At 37.4% G+C, this 18,935-nt stretch overlaps 1 protein-coding gene across 1 annotated transcript in view; it reads left to right on the top strand.

The window, feature by feature from the left end:
* The window catches only part of LAMA1 (laminin subunit alpha 1), an 84,664-nt gene that overhangs the window by 30,174 nt on the left and 35,555 nt on the right, over nt 1–18,935 (top strand). The window contains exons 17-33 of the mRNA XM_059815631.1: nt 480–607; nt 1,181–1,267; nt 1,517–1,728; nt 2,232–2,338; nt 3,332–3,512; nt 4,823–4,959; nt 7,554–7,790; nt 10,291–10,434; nt 10,814–10,993; nt 11,607–11,792; nt 12,649–12,776; nt 13,780–13,900; nt 14,001–14,138; nt 15,819–15,940; nt 16,853–16,939; nt 17,202–17,395; nt 18,368–18,510. Coding sequence (XP_059671614.1) covers nt 480–607; nt 1,181–1,267; nt 1,517–1,728; nt 2,232–2,338; nt 3,332–3,512; nt 4,823–4,959; nt 7,554–7,790; nt 10,291–10,434; nt 10,814–10,993; nt 11,607–11,792; nt 12,649–12,776; nt 13,780–13,900; nt 14,001–14,138; nt 15,819–15,940; nt 16,853–16,939; nt 17,202–17,395; nt 18,368–18,510 — 2,532 coding nt within the window. The remainder of the gene's footprint in view (nt 1–479; nt 608–1,180; nt 1,268–1,516; nt 1,729–2,231; nt 2,339–3,331; nt 3,513–4,822; nt 4,960–7,553; nt 7,791–10,290; nt 10,435–10,813; nt 10,994–11,606; nt 11,793–12,648; nt 12,777–13,779; nt 13,901–14,000; nt 14,139–15,818; nt 15,941–16,852; nt 16,940–17,201; nt 17,396–18,367; nt 18,511–18,935) is intronic.

The following is an 18,935-nucleotide window of genomic DNA, read 5'->3' as shown; positions in this document are numbered from 1 at the left end:
ATAAAACTTTTTCCTGAAAGGAACAAAACTGAGCAATGTTTTGGGTGAATATCTGTTTTAGGATATATGTGCATCTTCCATGACTGACATCAGTGGAAATTACACATTACTTTCTGAAGAGAGAATTTAGCTCTCAGATCTCTTCTGAAATTTAAAGGTCACAGAAATACAATGGCTAAACACCAGTAAGAAATATATAAGAAGTTTGTTACTGCAGATGTGTGCCATATGCAAAATATGTTTAAATTTGTGCATAAGTAATGTGGCTGGTTTCATGGTGTAAAGTATATTCTAAAATGTAGGAAAGAAACAATTAGGATTTCTTGTCACAACTCAGAAAACCCCCCACTTATTTACAAAGTTCTACTCTGTCCTTCACGGCTGTCATATTATGCTGCATGCAGACTCCTGCAGGGATCCCTCAGGGACTGAAAAACCGTCAAGAGTAAATATGAAAAGATTTTTTCCATGTCTCACAGGCTTGTCAACACAACACAACAGGACCTTTCTGTGACCAGTGCTTGCCTGGCTTCTATGGAAGTCCGTCCCAAGGAACTTCTGAGGACTGCCAGCCCTGTGCATGTCCTCTGAGTTCTGCTGCAAACAAGTAAGCTGCTTATGTGAGATTTTCTTTTGCATCTTCAGCAAAATCAGAAAGCAAGATAAAGAAAAATGTTGTGAAATCTGAAATTTGAGTGTATCTCATAGAAACATTGTTTTTCCAGGTAGACAAGCGTATAGACTAAGCTAAGACAGGCTGAGTGGACTGGTGCAATTTGTACACAAAGGGCAAAAGTAATACTTCGACCTATCCTTGAACTTGTCAGCAAAATCACTGTTGTTTCAGAAAACAACAGAAGGACAGAAGTGTTGCATGTGAAAAAGAGGAGCTCGGTACAGAAATTGGACAGATTTGCTAGAAAGAGGGCCAGGTTTTTGGGAAGTTTTAAAATCTTCCTTTCCTTTAAAAGAAAAAAACCTCAAGAGTTTTTGAAAATGATAAATTTGACATTTTGTAATTTTTAAAGCATTGATGTTAATCTAGAAAAATTTGCAATTACGTGGTTATATAATCATATATATAACGTAGGTGCATGGACTTGAAGGGTGGATGTTGAATGTTTGTAGAAGTCTTGTGGTTCTGTGTATTGATACTGACTGCCATACATATTACTGATAGTTTCAGTCCTACTTGCCAGCTGAGTGAAGGAGGTGGAATCGTCTGTGACAGATGTCTTCCAGGCTATACTGGTTCTCGGTGTGAAAGGTATGTACACTAGCTTTGGGTAAAATATCTGTATCATTGTCATCGCTAACTGTTCATCATCCTACCTGCCTTGAATTGTTCTTGCCACATGTACGGAATGTTCCTAATAAAACTTTTCTTCCCATTTTGTCTTTGCTTGTGATACAGAGACACTTTAGGTAAAAATGTAATAGGAAATGCTCCCTTGGGTGGGGAGAGTGTTTGACATGACTGCATTCCAGCTGATAAAGCTTTTCATCTCTGATGCAGGTGTGCTAATGGTTACTATGGAAATCCACTCATGCCTGGACAATCGTGTGCTCCTTGTGAATGCAATGGCAATGTAAACCCTCAAGAAGATGGCCACTGTGATACCTTCACAGGACAATGCCTGAAATGTCTGGGGAACACAGCAGGTCACCACTGTGAAAAGTGTGCTAATGGGTATTATGGGGATGCAGTGACTGAGAAAAGCTGTCGTGGTAAGCTATTATTATTACTCTCAAAATTCAAAGAACACAAAAATGTGGTGTGCATGTAGCAGAATGAATAGGGAGATATGTACCTTTGTTGAAGGACTTAACCTTCAAGTTGTGAGTTGGCAAGTGCAGGTTGAAAACTATGGGGTTGGGTTAGCCTGAGGAAGGAATGTATTACACTAGGATCTGACAGTTCATATTCCTGAAACTTAGTGGCTTGCTTAACACTGTCCCTCCAGTGACCTGCTGTACACATTTCCTACTTCTCCATGTTACATATAGGGCTGGAAGAAATAAATTTCTCAAATGTATCTATTCACAGAGGTGTTTTTTTCTTTTAGCCCAAATGTGTAGTACAGGTATCACTGTAGTATATTAACATCTATGGGATATAAACAGGTGAAACACACATTATATACCAAATTTGGAATTCTGTATAATAATGAATGCATATAGATAGACATGAATACATTTTTTTATTTGGTTTCTTTTTGTCTAAACATAAGCCTGTGCGTGCCATGTGAATGGTTCCCTTTCGAGTACTTGTCATCATAAGACAGGCTTCTGTCACTGCAAATCAAATGTGGTCGGAGAAAGATGTGATAAGTGCTTGGTAAGCAAATATTTATCTGTTCTTAATATCTACATTTTCTTGTATCTTGGTCTTCCTGTTTATCTATAGGTATTGATTAGAGCAGGTCCAGAGAATAGCAGCAAATATATGCAGGTGAGAGGGGACCTGTTGCTGGAGCAGAGGCAAAAGATTTGTCTGCACAGGCTTTTGCGGTTGCAAATTGCTCTGCCTGTGCTCTTTGCAGATGTGAAGCTATGTAGTTGACTCAGCACCCTTCTGAATAGGGCTGTTCAGGCTAGTGCTGTGCTGACTGACAGCATACAGTCACGTTAGCTTACTGAAAAAACAAACGGAACACTGCTAACAGACCTGAAGGCATCTTAGCGCTGTGCTTCTGCAAAATGAAGTCTGAGTGGGAATATCTGAAGAATGCGGTTGGTGATAATAAATACATCTGAATAAATATATATGAACACCACAAAGGGATTCAGCTAAAAGACAGACCTGTTATAAGAACAACTAGGTATTCACTGGTGATACAAAACAGCAGTTTCCAGCCTTTGCTAAGTGTGGAACTGCCTCAGAGACCAGAGCAGGAAATGTGTGCCCAGTTACTGCTCCTGTGCCAGCCCAGCTGAATGCCTTTCAATCCGCATGTACCATAGGTCACTGACATGCTCTGTTCTGGTCTTTCATTCACATCCACAAAAATCTGTGCCTGATCAGCACAGCCCACCCTCACCTCATGGAAATCTTTAAATTGAAATAACCTCATTCTTTAAAACATAAAGTCTCACTGATGAGACTAGAGGATCACGAGAGCATTTCAGCATTCAGTTTTTCACCCAAATGCATACTTGCATATAGCTGGCAAAAGTGAAGAGATAGGGCCAGGGAGTCACACAGTACTGACCAATATTCATGCAGGTGAGACAGCAGGGAAAGTAAACAAGGGAAAATGAGAGTGTACATCGTATTGTTTTCAAAAATGTATGAAATATAGCTCAAATGTATTTATTTCCTGTCTATCAGAATGGTTATTATGGCCTGCTTACTGGGCTTGGCTGCATTCCCTGCAACTGCAGTCAGTTTGGCTCAGTCTCTGAGGACTGCAATCATCAGGGGCAGTGTCACTGTGTACCAGGAGTGGCTGGAGAAAAGTGTGATCGTTGTGCTCATGGCTTTCATGCGTTCCAGGATGGTGGCTGCACACGTAAGCTCTAATCCATGATCCTTTCAGGGTTTGTCTGGAATGTCTTTCAGCAATATATTTTATGTTAAACTCTGGCAAAGGTCGGTTGTTTTGATGTCTATATGGAAAAATCTGTAGGATTGTCTCCTAAAACTTTGATTAAGCTAGGGAACAAAACATTGCTTTGATTGCTTATTTTGTGGTTCCTTGTAAAGGTGGTGACTATGAAAGAACAACTCATAAAGGTTGCATGAGAGAAATATTACATCCTCAATAGTTCCTTTGTCTCTTTTTTACAAAACCCTTCAGTCCTTCAGAGAGAATAGAAACTTCTTTTTTTTCTGCAATTGTAAAAGTTAAGAACTACTACTCTTACAGATTTTTACCTTGTTTTTTAATTTAATTCTTAAAAATATATTTTATACTTTGATAAGATATGTCATTGGCTGTTTTTTCCCATCATCACCTGGGTATGTACAATTTTTAATCATGATACACAGGAAAATGTTAATCCAAATGGAGAACATGCCATCAAAAAACTTAATTTATCCTGTTAATAAAATGCCCCTTTCAACACAGTATAGTTAAAGGAATGCCTACCTTTTCTCCAGCCTAATAGAAATGTCTTTTTTCATGTCTCAAATAGTATAGAATATGAAATCTGCAGTGAGATTATGTGATAGGATTATGTTTCGGAACATATATACTGTGTCTTTACTAAGAATCAAAGATATCCCTTAGGTATCTTTAACCATTTCAGTCTCAAATTTTGTAAATGTTACTAAAACAATTAATAAAACCACTTTTCTGAACTTCTGCTTTTTAGTGAGAATAGTATTGCATTTCTTAAATAGACAAATGCTTCCTGCAGCAGTTTGTTATTACCAAAATAGTTATCCATCCCTATTATTCACTAAGCTATTCTTGAAAAGTACTAATTCCTGAGATTAATCCTTTCACCTGCTTGAGAACATTATCATATCTCCTGATGAGTTTTGCATCCTCTATTATAGAATTTTTTTTCTACAAATTTACTCTTCTCCACAATAATTTTGTTTGGCTTTGTTGATTCCCCTCTGGAAATGCAGCACTGCTTTTTAAACTGCCAAACAGACTATGTCAAAAAGCAATAATGGGCTTTCAATAAAAAAATGAAATGTCACTGTGGTCATAATTTGTTTCTCAGTGATGAGGGATGGCAAGGACTTTCTAGTGGAATGCATAAACTGTACTGCATAATTAGAAAAGTAAGACTATCAGTGGTCTTGGAGTTTCTTCTCTGTAGCCAAAGCAAGGACAAAGTTAATAATTCGGTCCTATTTCTCTTGCAGCCTGTGACTGTGCTCATACTCAGAACAACTGTAACGCTGATTCTGGCCAATGCATTTGTCCCCCTCACACTCAGGGACCAAAATGTGAACTCTGTGAAGAAAATCACTGGGGACTGTCTCCTAAACTTGGCTGCAAGGTATGGTAGGCTGGCCGAAAAGTCATAGCTGTTAAAAGCAATTCGCCTTATACTAGTGTCAGAATTGGACCTTGTTTTGAGAACCTCAGTCTTTATTCTCTGTCTCAGTGTTAGTGCAACATGCTCACATTAAAAAAAAAAAAAAAAAAAAATTTTAAAAAAACCAGATTGTAAAGTGTTTATGAGGAACCTTCTAAGAAAGCTGTCTTTGAAAATACTCATCAGAGTGCCTATTCTGGATAGGTGCATAGATCATATTAAAATTCTGAAGTGTGTATTCTAACTTTTAATTGCTTAAATGGTGATACTAAAACAGATTTATAGCAACTCTTGGCAACAGGAACATAGTTTCTGTGCTAATCAAGAAGTGATGGTATTATGGTTTTAAGAACAATGAGATCTAGCTTATCTTGAAAGTCACTGCATACTTTTCCTCCTGAATATTTAAAATTAAAATGGTATAAGGTAGTTGATGTTTCATGAATGGAAAAATGGTAACTCCCATTATCTCAGCTTAATATTTATGGTGAAGCAGTAAAATGCCAACTCAGTGCAGATCCAAGGAGTAGTAACCATTTACACAATTAGGTTCATGCAGTAAATTCCTGTCAGATATGGCATTGGAACAATCTTTATTTTATAAATGTTGAGATATTAAAAAGCCTCAGAATTAGATGAATGTAATGGGTAATTGTAATGAAGAAACCACAAATACAAGCAACTTGACTAAGTCTGTCATTATATGTAGTAAGTACCTGACAAATACAAGCATGTGCCAAATTGTTTTCTTTTTTCTTTCTTTAATTTTTTAGAATAAGGATGATAAAATAGTCCTATAATACCTCTTCAGAGTTTACCATCTTAGTGATTTATAGCAACTTGGCAGCCGGTCTTTAAACCACTGCTTTGTCAGCTACCAGCTACTGTCATTCTTACCTAATGTTCTGCGAATACAATGTACTGGTCCCTGTGCCTTTCCCTTGAAGTGTTCCTGTTATAGGGTGATTCCACAGCACTTGCCAATGATCAAGTTTAATTAAATGTGTAACTGCTCACTTTTGCTAAGTTGTTTAGCATTCCTTTTGATTACAGCATCACAGTAATTAACATGAATTACTCTAAGGTATTTTAGTTACTTTCTTGATGCAACAAACAGTACTGTGATCTGCAGGTAGCGGTTCCAACAGAGGCTTCCCTGTGCTTAGTTGTGGGAGGTTGAGATCCGGTGCCATGTCTACTGGCAAATCCTGGAAAGGCTCTTGCATGCTCTCTACATGGATGAAATGGGGGAGATGCTATCAGAAACCCAGCTGGTCTGTTTTTGCAACAAAGACTGCATTTAGTGGATACTCCATCTGGCTCCTTTTCTTGCAGTTTTCTTGGTATTCGGCATCACTTTCTGGGTGCAATGATGGAGCAGAGCTGTAGTCATGTTTTGCTTAAAACCCCGTTCAAGTGTGCTGCAGCACAGTTAATTGTACCTTAGGGTCCTTATTTTTCTTTATCACACATAGAGATTGAAGTACATGTAAATTTCCATTATTATGATTCTTAAAATAGGGTTTGATGTTCAGAGCTGTAGACCTTTAATGGTATCTGGGAGCCAAAGTTGTAAACTTGTTTGGTCATAGTGTGTAAGACTAGGCACTGTAGTACCTAGTGCTTGCTGCTAGAGTAAAAACTGCTTAATACAAAGAATACTAATGGTGAGCAGCAAACTTGTGAAGAATGCTAAAGGATACATAGTGATGCTAATAGATTTTGTGGGTCTTTGTGGTGATGAGGAAACAAGACTCAGGGAAAAAGCTCACAGACAGGTGATGACTGATGGAATGTACTTTTTGCCTGCACTGTTAGAAATAACCACAGAGCAAAATTGGACTTGTTAAGTAACCAGAGATTTGAAATTAAGACTGAAGATTAGATCCAGTCTGCTTCAAAAAAGAATAACAAATTAAGTACATCTACTTTGCTTGTTTGTAGTAACAGGTTCATGTTACTGATTGTATAATGAAGGATGGGCTATGCTAGGGAACAGTTTTACTTTGATACTGAGCTGCAGTGCATGCTGAGCTTCCCACCTTTGGATGCAGTGAGATTCTTGGTTCCTCATCAAATAGTAAATGAAGCTTGAGCAAGATGTAGACCCTATTAGTGCTCCTTGAAATCTTAAAAGAATGTCATATCATATTTATAAAATTATTTTATTTACAGATTTCTTTCATCCAACATTTATATAACACTATTTTAATTTAGTTGATCCACTCAATGCGTATTATTTTAAAGAAAGTCTTTTGGATTTTGTTTTCTGGAACAGGTTCCTTCAACTCCTTTGATTCCCAACCCAGATTTGGGAATCAACAGAGCTTCATACTTTCTGCCATCCACTGTTTACTGGAACGCAGTTCTTTGTTCAAATACAAACCAAACAACCCCATTTCTATCTGGAAGTTCTTCCCTTTTATTATTGTATAGTAATTGTTGAAAAAAATTGAGTTTTAAGGGCCACTTTAAATTTACTGTGCTGTTTCTGTTGTAACAAAATTGTTTCTTTAAGATCTGCTATTTATGAACATTTCTTCTTTTCATCTAAGGCTTGCAACTGTAGTGACACTGGTTCAACCAATCTCCAGTGTGATGTATTGACAGGTCAGTGTCAGTGTAAAGTTGAATTTGGAGGACAAGACTGTTCCAGGTGTGCATTAGGCTACAGGGACTACCCGGACTGTGTTGCCTGTGACTGTGACTTGAGTGGAACCAAAGCGGAGATGTGTGATGACACTGAAGGGCTTTGTGGTTGTGAAGAAGAAACTGGCATCTGTACCTGCAAGGTACTGAAGTATTCAGACACTTTTGGGACAGCATTGGGTTTTTTTGGTCATTTATTACATAAAAGTCATGGAAGATGTATGGCTGAAAGGACTTCAAAAGGCAGTCTGCATCGCTTTTTTTAAGACATTTCCAAGTACACCTAAATCAACCCTAAAGGATTTTCTGTGCTGGTGCTAAACAGGTCTTATTATTAGTCAGCTGGGTTTAAAAACTGCCAGGTGAGGTTCCCCACTTTCGATAGACACAACACAGCTGTAGGCAGAAGAGATAACAACGTTGCTAACATGGCATTGTTATTTCTGTTCTTAGAAATTCCTGTGATAATACTAGATGGTTTGTCTCTCCTACCTCCCTTTGTTTTGTTTTATGTAGCCAGGTAATTTTATTTCCAGTTTGTGGTCATAAAATTATTGTGGCACAGTACTGTAGTTCTCTCTTAGACAGAATTCCTGAATTTGATGTGGATGTGTGTTAAGAAGTCAGGATCAAGACCCATTGTATGCCTAATCACAAAAAGTAATTTCTAGCTGAATAATGCTGAATCCTTGCTAAGTTTACAAAACAGCCACTGTACATCTGATAGAAAAATGACTGGTGTCTTTCTACTTTTGTACAGGATTTGGCATATTTCATGACTATGGTCCCACTGCAGTCCTAAATTCAAATCGATTGCATTTGCTTGATGTGAGATCCATGTGTTTATTCTGTATTAAGTGAATTTCTGTAACCACATCATTCTTGTTGTATATTCAGAGTCCTCTTTTTTGTGGATTAGTGTTGTAAGGTAGAAATGAATGAGGATGCATTTGTCTTGCTATTCCTTTTGCTCCTAGATTTCTGTCTGCCTCCTTTTCAACAGGACAAAGCACTGGCCATAAGTTCTGGGACAAAATTTTTGTAAATTTTGTTAAATATATGAGAATGGTGCTAGTGACTTCACTGTCACTGTATTTCTCTGTATGGTGTAAATGCCTTCTGATACCAACAACAATGCTGCATGAACCATTTTTAATGACACAATTTTTACGTGTTTTATTTATCCCACTTGGTTTTTTTCTACAATTGCATTTTGCCTCGCAAATAGTTCCAGTAATAATAGTTCACAACTCATATGCGTTATTTCTTAGTTGCTACTTAAAAGATTTTTTTCTCAGTACACATAGAACATTGGAGAAGAACCAGCTGATGTGATGCAATGAGCAATGCAGAGAAAATCTTTCTACCTCAAGCAAAGGAAAACTATTCCTTCACAGAGTCTAGGAATACTTTGCTACAAGAGTTGAACTTCTGAGTGGAGGTCATGTTAGTTGATATCATCTTGAAGTTTCTGAGCAGACAATCTTTGATAAAAAGGTTGTTTTTTTCTTAACTTAAAAGCATAAATTTCCTATATGCTGTTTTGGCAATGACTTATTTCATTCTCTGTGTAGAGATAGATAGGCAGCACTTCTACAGTTTCTTCCATCCTGGATGTGAAAGCATTTTAAAAAAACTAATTAAATGTTAGAAAACTCTGAAAAAGCTGAAAAACTCTGAAAACTCTGAAAACACTGAAAAAGCTATTATATTCCTATCCTCATTATAGAAATGGGAAAAATGAAATACAGAGAATTTTTTTCTGCTCATACACACATGGCTTTATTAGGTTTGGGAAAAGCACATTTGATGCAGATGATATAGCTTGTGCTTTTGAAAATCCAAATGATAATGATAGGAAGAAACCAATAAATGCAAAATTGAGAATCTCAATGTTTTTTTAAATGTGATTATGTTGCAAGTTCAAATTTGTTTCCTATGCTATAACCAAAGGCAGTGCTTAAGAATAACTGGCATATTGCTAATAGTGAAGTTTGAATTGACATTCTTGTATAAAAAAAGGAACATTCAATACAGAGATTCAATAGTATAGATTTTTCTGAAAAGGTGGGAGTCTGTTCTTGAAAGACTGAGTGATAGAAAAGAACTTGCCCCAAGGCAACAAATATATGCCTTCATAGGTCTCTCTCCAATCTTCTGGTTAAAGGTGCCAGTGGGCACTGACTGTAGTTTTGGATGTTTCTTCAAGCTGGACTTACCAGTTGGGAATTGAGTGCAAAAACAGACACTTGGGGATAGGTCCCCTGATTCCTATTCGTACTGAGCAGTTTCTTTGGCGTTAAGAGCCCATTTTCCAGATGGGCTCGGGGAGTGCGGGGAGAAGGAAGATTTTTCTGTCTTGAATGGAAATGTGTAGCTGCTAATTTTTGCTAGAAATTCAAATACATGAGTTTAGCTTGAATGTTCCATGTTTTGTTGTTTTGTTTTTTTAAAAGCAAAACACCCAGCATTGGAAAGTAATGAAAAAAAATGTACTGTATAGTAAACCAGAATAGATAAAATAATTGATTTCCTGTTATGTAGTTTACATAGCAACTAGTTTTTCTTCCAAAAAGAACCATCCTTCATTGAGCTAGCAAAGTAACATGAGTGTGCTGTTACGGTTTTTCTTATTTCCTCCAGGAAAATGTATTTGGTCTACAATGCAGTGAGTGTAAACCTGGAACTTTCGCTCTGTCTGCTAACAATGCACTAGGTTGTACTCCCTGCTTCTGTTTCGGGATGTCCACATTTTGTTTGGAACTAGAAGACCACGTGAGAATTCCTGTAAGTAAAGTGACATAAATATACAGACACAGTTTGTTGTTATCCTCATGTTAGGTACCACACTGGTGTGCCTAAGGTTGCATACATTTCATTAATCAGGCTGAATATAATTGGCTAGCTTATGGTGGCAGTGGCATATGGCATAAAAAAAAAAGAAAGCAAATGGTTAAGTGGTCACAGTCATTTCTGAAACCTTGTGTTTCACTCTTCACTTTTTTAAAAAAATAAATATCAGAGATGTTTCCCAATTTTTTTGTTTGGGCATTTATTACTCTAAGATGGACTATTGACTATCTCACAGCAGCTAAAACTATTAACAGTATATTACACTGAGATAGAATATTTTTGTTGAATGAATCTTTTGCTCTTTGTGTTGCAGATAACCATAACTCCAGATCAGTCCGTTCTGCGTGTAGTAGCTCCAAGTAACCTGACTGGAACAGTGGAAGGAGTATTTTTGCAATTTCCTGATATTTTACTGGATGCTGCCATAGTCAGAAAATACTTAAATACAGAAACATTTTACTGGAGGTTGCCAGAACAGTTTCAGGGAGACCAGGTAAGATCATTAAATAATTAGAATGCTTTGTAGATAATTTCTTTATTGTCCAATAGTCAATCCTTTGTTGTATATTAGTCACTTTAGCTTGAGAACATTTTTCTGCATTAGTTCTATTCTTGTAGGACATAGTATTATAAACATTCAGTGACCGAATTTATTTATAGCAAGCACAAACAATATGTTTACATCACCCTTTCCTAATGAGATTTTTCTTGACCTTGTAAATCGGTAACACCCATATTTAATTACTATGTTACTCTTCAGAGATTGTATGGGGGAGAAAGAGTGATGTATTCAATTTTACCATAGAAACCGGAAAGAGTTTTCAACCTTGATGCTAAATTCAGTATATAGATCATATTGCTTAGGAATTAAATGAAAATAGAGTGCACACCTTGAAAGGGCCTAAAAGAAGTAACTGAGACTGCTTTTTAGAAATATTCATTTAACCTTGGTGCAAAACCTGCTGAGTTTAAGTCAACTTTTGTGTTTTATTGCCAATTCTTCAAAGAACTGGCAGTTTTCAACGCTTCTGATGACGTTAAAATATTTTCAGCTAGTAGCTCTACCCTTGGAATAAATAAAAGTAATATTTTTTTTATCCAAACAGCTCACGGCCTATGGAGGGAAGCTAAGATATACTGTTGCTTTTTATGCTTTGGATGGCTTTGGAACCTCAAATTTTGAGCCACAGATTCTAATGAAAGGAGGTCACACCAGCAAGTTGGTCATCTATGTAGACATCCCTTCTCCAGAAAATGGAGTAAGAACTGACAAGGAAGTAGAAATGAAGGAGGTAAGCCAAAACATTGGTGTAGAAATATTTCCTTTCTTCTATGAGCTTTTACAGAAAAGCTTTATATATTTATTAAAATACATTGAAAAATGCATATCAGATTTCAAATAGGCTGAGTAAATAGAGCATTTGGATTAAAATGCGTCTATTTTAGGGAAAAAATATCTAGGAATATCATGTTATAGCAACAAATAACATTTTGACATTGTTTCCTCTTTTGGAAGTGCTTTTCAAACACAGACTCAGATTTCAGTGATAAATGACAGACAGCCAAGTATTGTCACTCTCAGGCAGTCTCATAATTTTGTAGCCTGTATGTTACACGCGCAGCCCAGGAGCATCACATGGGACATGAATCTTAGCCTAGCAGGAGAAGTAAGTTGCAGTAGTGCCCACCGGACAATTTCAGAGGAGATAGCGATGACCTCCTTTGGTCTTTGTGACTGTCTGCTGACTGGGGCTGAGGTGAGGTCTAGCCTCTCTTCTTGACAGGAGGCAGGATGCAGTTACAGCAGCTGCTTCTAACTGCACATAACATGAGTGGTGTGAAGTCCTGGTCTTTTGGCTGTCTGGGTTCTCCAGATCTAGCCAGAAAAAGCTGTGCTATGCAGGCCTGGACTGCTTTCCTGTAGAAAATGGTCATGGAAGTTGAGTGCAGGGAAGGGAAGGAGAGAAGAAATGATATAAAACCATGTCTTGTTCTAACATGGAGCAAGATTTTGGATTTTCTGGGACCTAGCGTTTAGACATAGTCACTGTGACTGCATTTCTGAAAGAACACGTAAGGAGGAACAGAGCATTACCTTGAAGTGAGCTTGGACACTCATGGTTTTAATAATGTGTTATGTTTCCCTAGGATTCTTGGAAGTATTTTAACTCTGTGTCTGACAAGCCTGTCTTACGTTCTGACTTCATGTCTGTTCTAAGCAATGTTGAATACATCCTTATCAAGGCAGCTTATGGCCAAGGATTACAGCAAAGCAGGTAAAGCAATCTCTGATTCCATTTACTTATTATATTGTGTTTACTGTAATTTAACCTAGAAGTAGTCCCAACTGGGCTATACAGTAAAGATTTAACTCAAATTAGAGAAATTTACAGTTTCCTATTTATGAATTTTGTTCTTCCTCTCATAAGAAAACATTTGTGACCTTTAATCGCAACAGAATCCCTCTTTAATTCTTTCTGTGAAACACTAAATGTCTCTGCTTACTTTTATAGAAAAGCCCATAAAGAAGCACAGAGCCTCACAGGCTGATGCAGTGTTTTGCAGGATGGGTGATATAGTTAGATGTTTTCTAAATTATTTCTTTCCCATCTTATTTTTATGGGTATTGAAATTTTTGTTTGTTTTTTCAATTGAAACACATGGTCCCCTGAGTTCTTGTGTTTGTACTAATCTAGGTTTCTCCTATAGCTCTATACACTCTGGGCAGTGGTAGTAAGATATTTCCATCTCAGAATGGTAGCATTTTACTGCCATTTTGAACAGAACTAGGTTACTAATGAGAGGGAGGAGATGTGATATGGTCATTGCATCTATCAGTTTGGAAACTAACAGACAAGCAGAGATGCATCCAGTGAAAATCCAATATCTATACATATTCACAGCTGTGAACAAGTGTGGTTCCACCTCCAGACTTGGGATTATTTTTGAATCACAGGTTCTCAGCTATCTTTTTGTTAGCTCTGTGGCACAAACCAGATGTATTTCTGTCTAGTGTTTCTGAGGCAGAAATACATACTCTTGCATGGTGGGTTTGCCAAGTCTTGGAGACCAATGGGAAGTACTTCTGATTTGTTTTTTCTAGGTCCTGAAATTCCATAAATATGTAAAGAAACTTCAGATTGATATTTGCTTGGGGAAAAGGGGATCATGAAATTTTGTATGGTAGCCCTGACCTTGAAGCATAAAAATGTTTAGATCTCAGTTTGGGTGCTAGGACTTCTCTAGATGTTCACACTCTCTTCTGCATGTACCTTGTAGAATTGCAAATATCTCAATGGAAATTGCAGTGAAGTTTGAAGAAATGCATCTAGGCAGAGCTAGAGCTCATCTTGTAGAGCAATGTAGATGTCCTGCTGGTTATGCTGGATTGTCCTGTCAGGTACAGAATCCTTGAATCCTTTTTGTGTGTCTAATAGTGAAATAATAAAAAAAGTTACTTAAACAGCTTTTTTTTTTTATTTTACTCCCTTTACAAATAGAGCTGTGCTCCAGGATACTACAGGGGAAAGCATACAGAACTCGGTGTAAAAGAGGCTCACACTCTGATAGCACCTTGTGTGCCATGTCAGTGCAACAACCACAGTGAAATCTGTGATCCTGAAACTGGAAAGTGCTTGGTATGTGCAATTTACACGTTTTTCTGTTGCTTTCATCTGAGCATACAATGGCAGCAACCTATGGAAAGAGTTTCTCGGAGAAGTATATGGCTGTACTATTTGGATAAAATATAATTTCCCCCCCTACTCTGAGTAGTATTTCCCTTAGGGGTCCATTCAGTAAAATTATCAAGCTTTTTGGGCACTAACATCTTCAAATTCATTAGTTATTTTAGTTTTAATTTTACTTTAAAAATAACTCGTTTATCAGTTCAGTTTATCTGTTTTTCTGTGAGATTTTTTTGGGCTTCTGTCCTTGGTCTGGTCAAGGTCTGCTTAGTCACACAAAATAGTAGTAGTAAAGGAAGCAGTAAGCCATACCACACCACAGACTAGGTCAAAATCAAATCCTTTGTCTCTCAGGTAGAGAACCTCTGGGCAGTTTTAAGTGAGGCTTTTTTAACTCCCAGAGACTAAACTAGTAGTATATGTCTCAGCTAAGTTAATTTGCTCACTTCTCATTTTATCCTAAAATTGCACAGGGGGGGCCACATCTGACTAACACATTGCCTCTCTCTTGTGGGCTGACAGCCCTGTGGACAGCAAATTTTCAGCTAACCAAATAAGGCATATAAAGTCTGTTCTCTGGTGTGGCTCAATATTCTTTCCTGAAGTCTTTGCAGTTGCTTTGTTTTTCCAGTGGTGAGTTGGTTAGTTCAAAGTCAACTTCTGCTGAATTCATTCTTGAAGTCAGTTTTTAAAGTGAGTTTCCTTAGTCCTTCAGACTCTTGTAAACCATTCTCTCATTTTCAGGTCTGTCCTAACGTATGTATCTCTTGAGTAAGAATGATGGTTCTCATTTCTACAAGGCCAAAACACGTAGGTCTTTCACACTAGTGAATACTAGTCATTCTTCCTCTGTTGTTGCAGGAGTGGCAAGTCACCTACGTGTTGAAATTACTACTTGGACATTTCTGGCTGAGTAGTGTAGGCAAGAGATGGTTTTCATCTCTGACTTTTGCTCCCATACAATGGGAGGCTGCATTGCTACTGCTTACTGTCTTCAACTAACCTCTAAAATATACATACTCACAAGAATATGAATCAAAAGAAAGGAAAAAAGAAAAAAAAAAAAGGAGAAACTGAATTTTATTCAATTAGGGGACTAGTTAGTTCAATCATGTTTATAATACCGGTTTAGTGTTTTAATATTACTAGCACTTGCTGTTGATCAGTACTGTTGACAAATTAAATGTCGTGTTTGTGAATCCTAACTGTGAATCGTCCTTGGTTTATAGCATTCAAATGCATTTGCTGAAACATTAAAACTTATATTTTTCATCCAGGTATCCTGTTTAATGTTTCCATCAGTTGCTTCTTTTTTTAGGATTTTTCTCTTTGTACTATGATTTCCTGGCCTGAATTGGATTAACAGAAGCAGAAATATGTAAACCTTAATGGAAATTTAGAACAGAAATTAGGTCAGCCTGCCTGAGGGGGCATTCACATATGAGAAAATATGCTGCCATTCTGCTTATTTTTGCATAAAAGGTTCCTCCACTCAGAGAATGTTGACCAATGGGTAGTAACATTTAGAGATGATTGTTGGAAACTGTATACATTTATTGATTGGGGGAAGATAAAGTTGCTCTTGTTGTTTGTTGTTGTTTTAAACTGTCTGAATTCCTTTTTGTGTATCAGAACTGCAGAGATAACACAGTTGGTGACTACTGCAGTGCTTGTGCCCCAGGCTACTATGGGAAAGTAATTGGATCTGTCAACGACTGCTCTCTTTGTGCCTGTCCCAGAGCCAACCCTGTTAGGTAACCAGAACTTATTAAATCCAATGTACATTTTAGCATTACGGATTTCTTGTGCTGTATGTCCCACCTCCTACTTCCCCCACACTATGACAACAGGAGTTAGTTATCCTTGCACATCCTTAATTTTTAGATGTTTGAAAGCTACCTATTTCAGTAAATGGAGCTTACATTCTGAGTTGTTCACAGCTAGTGGTAGCTCTGTGAGGTTTTAAAATAAAAAGACTAACTGATAGATAAGTCAATTTCTTTCTCTAAGAGTAGATCGGCCACATAGAATGTGTTCTGGATGATGGAGTAAGTTGCTTTAACATGTTTTAGTTTCAAATGTGGGTCTCTTTCTTCATTCGAAAAACAATGCTTTTGTATTTACAAAGATTCAGGCCATCTCCAGTCAATGCAGGAACTTTTCATGAGACCAGTCCTAGGGGAAGAACAAGTACTCTTTTGTTTGAAATTTATACATGTGTTTTTTTGGTAGAGGAACAGTTAACTTCTTATTTTGAAAATCAAAATGCTGTGCAGGCTGATTTTTCTCCAGAAGCTTGAAAAGTGTATTTGTTGTTTGCTTTTGGGTAACTGAATCAGAATAAGCGTCTAGCAACTCTGACATTCTCATGCAAGTGTCAGTTAGATATATACTATAGCTGTATCATGAAGCATCCATTTTTCATGTCTTATCTTTTAAAAGAAAAGCCATAAGATGCTTTAGCATGTTATACAGTAATGGAGTCGCATTGGGAAAGCAAACTTTTAAAGAAACAAATAATTTGAAGTACGATTTCTAGAGCACTGCGTCAGATGGAGCAGAGGTTGCTGTTGCTTACAATATTTAACCTGTGGCTGAAGGTGTTCTCTGTCTTTGTATGGTCTTCCATTTATGTGCTAGCAGGTATTTGTTTATCCCTCCTCCAGCTTTAGTCCCACTTGTGTCCTGAAAGGCGTTCAGGATTACCACTGTGATGCTTGTCTCCCAGGATATGAAGGACAGTACTGTGAAAGGTGAGTTACACATGATGTCCCCATTTATCCCCAACTCTCAAGGACGGTTTGATTAATGTGAGCCATATTTGCACTTGGAATAGATTATTCAGTATTCATAAATAAATATATGAATGAGTGCTCAAGGACTTAAATTGATTTGTTAGTTACTGTTAAGAAAACATTAATTAGAAACCTATCAGTGATTCTCAAAGATAAATACAACATCTAACTTTATGATGAATATCCCCTGATGTTCAGTGTCCTGTTCCTCCCTGTGTAGGTGCTCCCTTGGCTATTATGGTGACCCTCAGCTTACTGGTGGCAGATGCCATCCGTGTCGGTGCAATCCAAGCGGCTCTGTTCATGTTAATTGTGATCGTGTAACTGGCCAGTGCCTCTGTAAGCAAGGCATGACAGGACAGCTCTGTGAGGAGTGTGAACCGAGACATCTTCTTGTGGAAGATGAGTGTGTTTGTACGTGGTTTTTAAGTTGTTTACTTTTCCAATGGGCTTTGGTCTATTTCAGTGATACTTATGTGCACATGATTATTCCTTGAATGTTTTTATGATGTCAGGTCCTATTCTTTCATAGAAAGGAAAGAAATCTTAACAACTTAGTATCTCTGTAAAACAGTGGGGGTTGGATTAGATAATCTCCAAAGGTCCCTTCCAACTTCAACCATTCTGTGAACACAGAGGAAACTACAGTAGAGATCATAACATCAGACAAGCAGTTAATCCTTAAAATGGCTTATTCAGTGTTACCGACTAAGTTTAAGGAAAGATAATTTTAATGCTGTTTTGCTTCCTGTAGCATACCTTTATTTATTTGAAAATGCTGAATTCCTATGTCATTGACCCTTTGGATGTGAGGTTGCTGTAATAATAATTTTAGTTATCCCAGGTACGTAGGCATATTCCACCAATAATTAGTCATTTAATTCCTTATGAGAGGGTGGATAGCAGAAAGACACAGCAAATACAGTAATCTGCTTTTACACTGAATTGGGATTTAGGACTCAGATTTTCTTTGTATAAGTAAAAAAAAAAACCACCCAAGGAATAAGTGGAATTACACCACTATAGGCTTGAGTTTTCTGTCTTCCTGACCTGTTTGGGTGAATGTCAGTGGCATCACCCTGGATTTATAGCAATATAGCTAAATAGGCTCAATAAGCTTATAATATAGCAAGCAGCTCAGTAGCCAGCAGGATCAATAAGGCTTGAATGTGTGCTAACCTAAGGAGAGTATGTTTGGAATAGGTCCACACTTGGGGCAGGCAGGGGAGAGCAATACTGCAAACCCGTACACTCAAAATTATTATATTTAATCACTCTTAACTCAAAAGGTGAAGGCATGTACTGTGTAAATCAAAACAAATTTCAGTATTTGGTGGCTTCTTTTTAATACTAATTTGCTTCCTCTTCTTAAAATGGTTTATTTAGCTTGTGATGACAACTGCACAGGAATTTTGTTAAACAGTTTGGATAATCTCAGCAAGGCCATACTTTTAGTGAACCTCACTGGTGTTGCCCATGTGCCCTATGGGATATTGTCAGAGTTGGAGAACGCAACAAAACATCTGAAGGTAAAAATGAATGCACAAATAGTAGAAATACTTAGTCACACCTTTAAAGCAAAACTTGCAGCCACTCAAGTGTGCCAGTAATTTAACAGAAGCCCTCCTGAAGTTCATGGCTTGAATGTGTATATGTGTAAGTGATACCAGATTAAGACCATTAGGTTTGGTATAGAAATATACCTTAAGTTATTTAGCTGCCTGTATTACTTTCATTTGTTTTACTAGCATTTGAATAAATGGATGAATGTATTTTTCAATCAGCACTGTGATTATTGAATGTGCTATATGTATGTGCTTCACCTGGATTGTGTGGATCCCTAAGACTCGCCCAGACCTACTGAAAGCAAGGGGAATAATTCTCAGCAATGAACTAGAAACATAAGGCCATGTCTTTTCCCTTTTTGGTCCATTTGCTAAAGAGCTGCCAAGGC

Source organism: Gavia stellata, chromosome 3, assembly GCF_030936135.1.
Source record: "Gavia stellata isolate bGavSte3 chromosome 3, bGavSte3.hap2, whole genome shotgun sequence".
In the NCBI taxonomy this organism is placed as follows: domain Eukaryota; kingdom Metazoa; phylum Chordata; class Aves; order Gaviiformes; family Gaviidae; genus Gavia; species Gavia stellata.
Note: the sequence above shows the minus strand (reverse complement) of the source record. Positions and strands in the feature narration are given on the sequence as shown.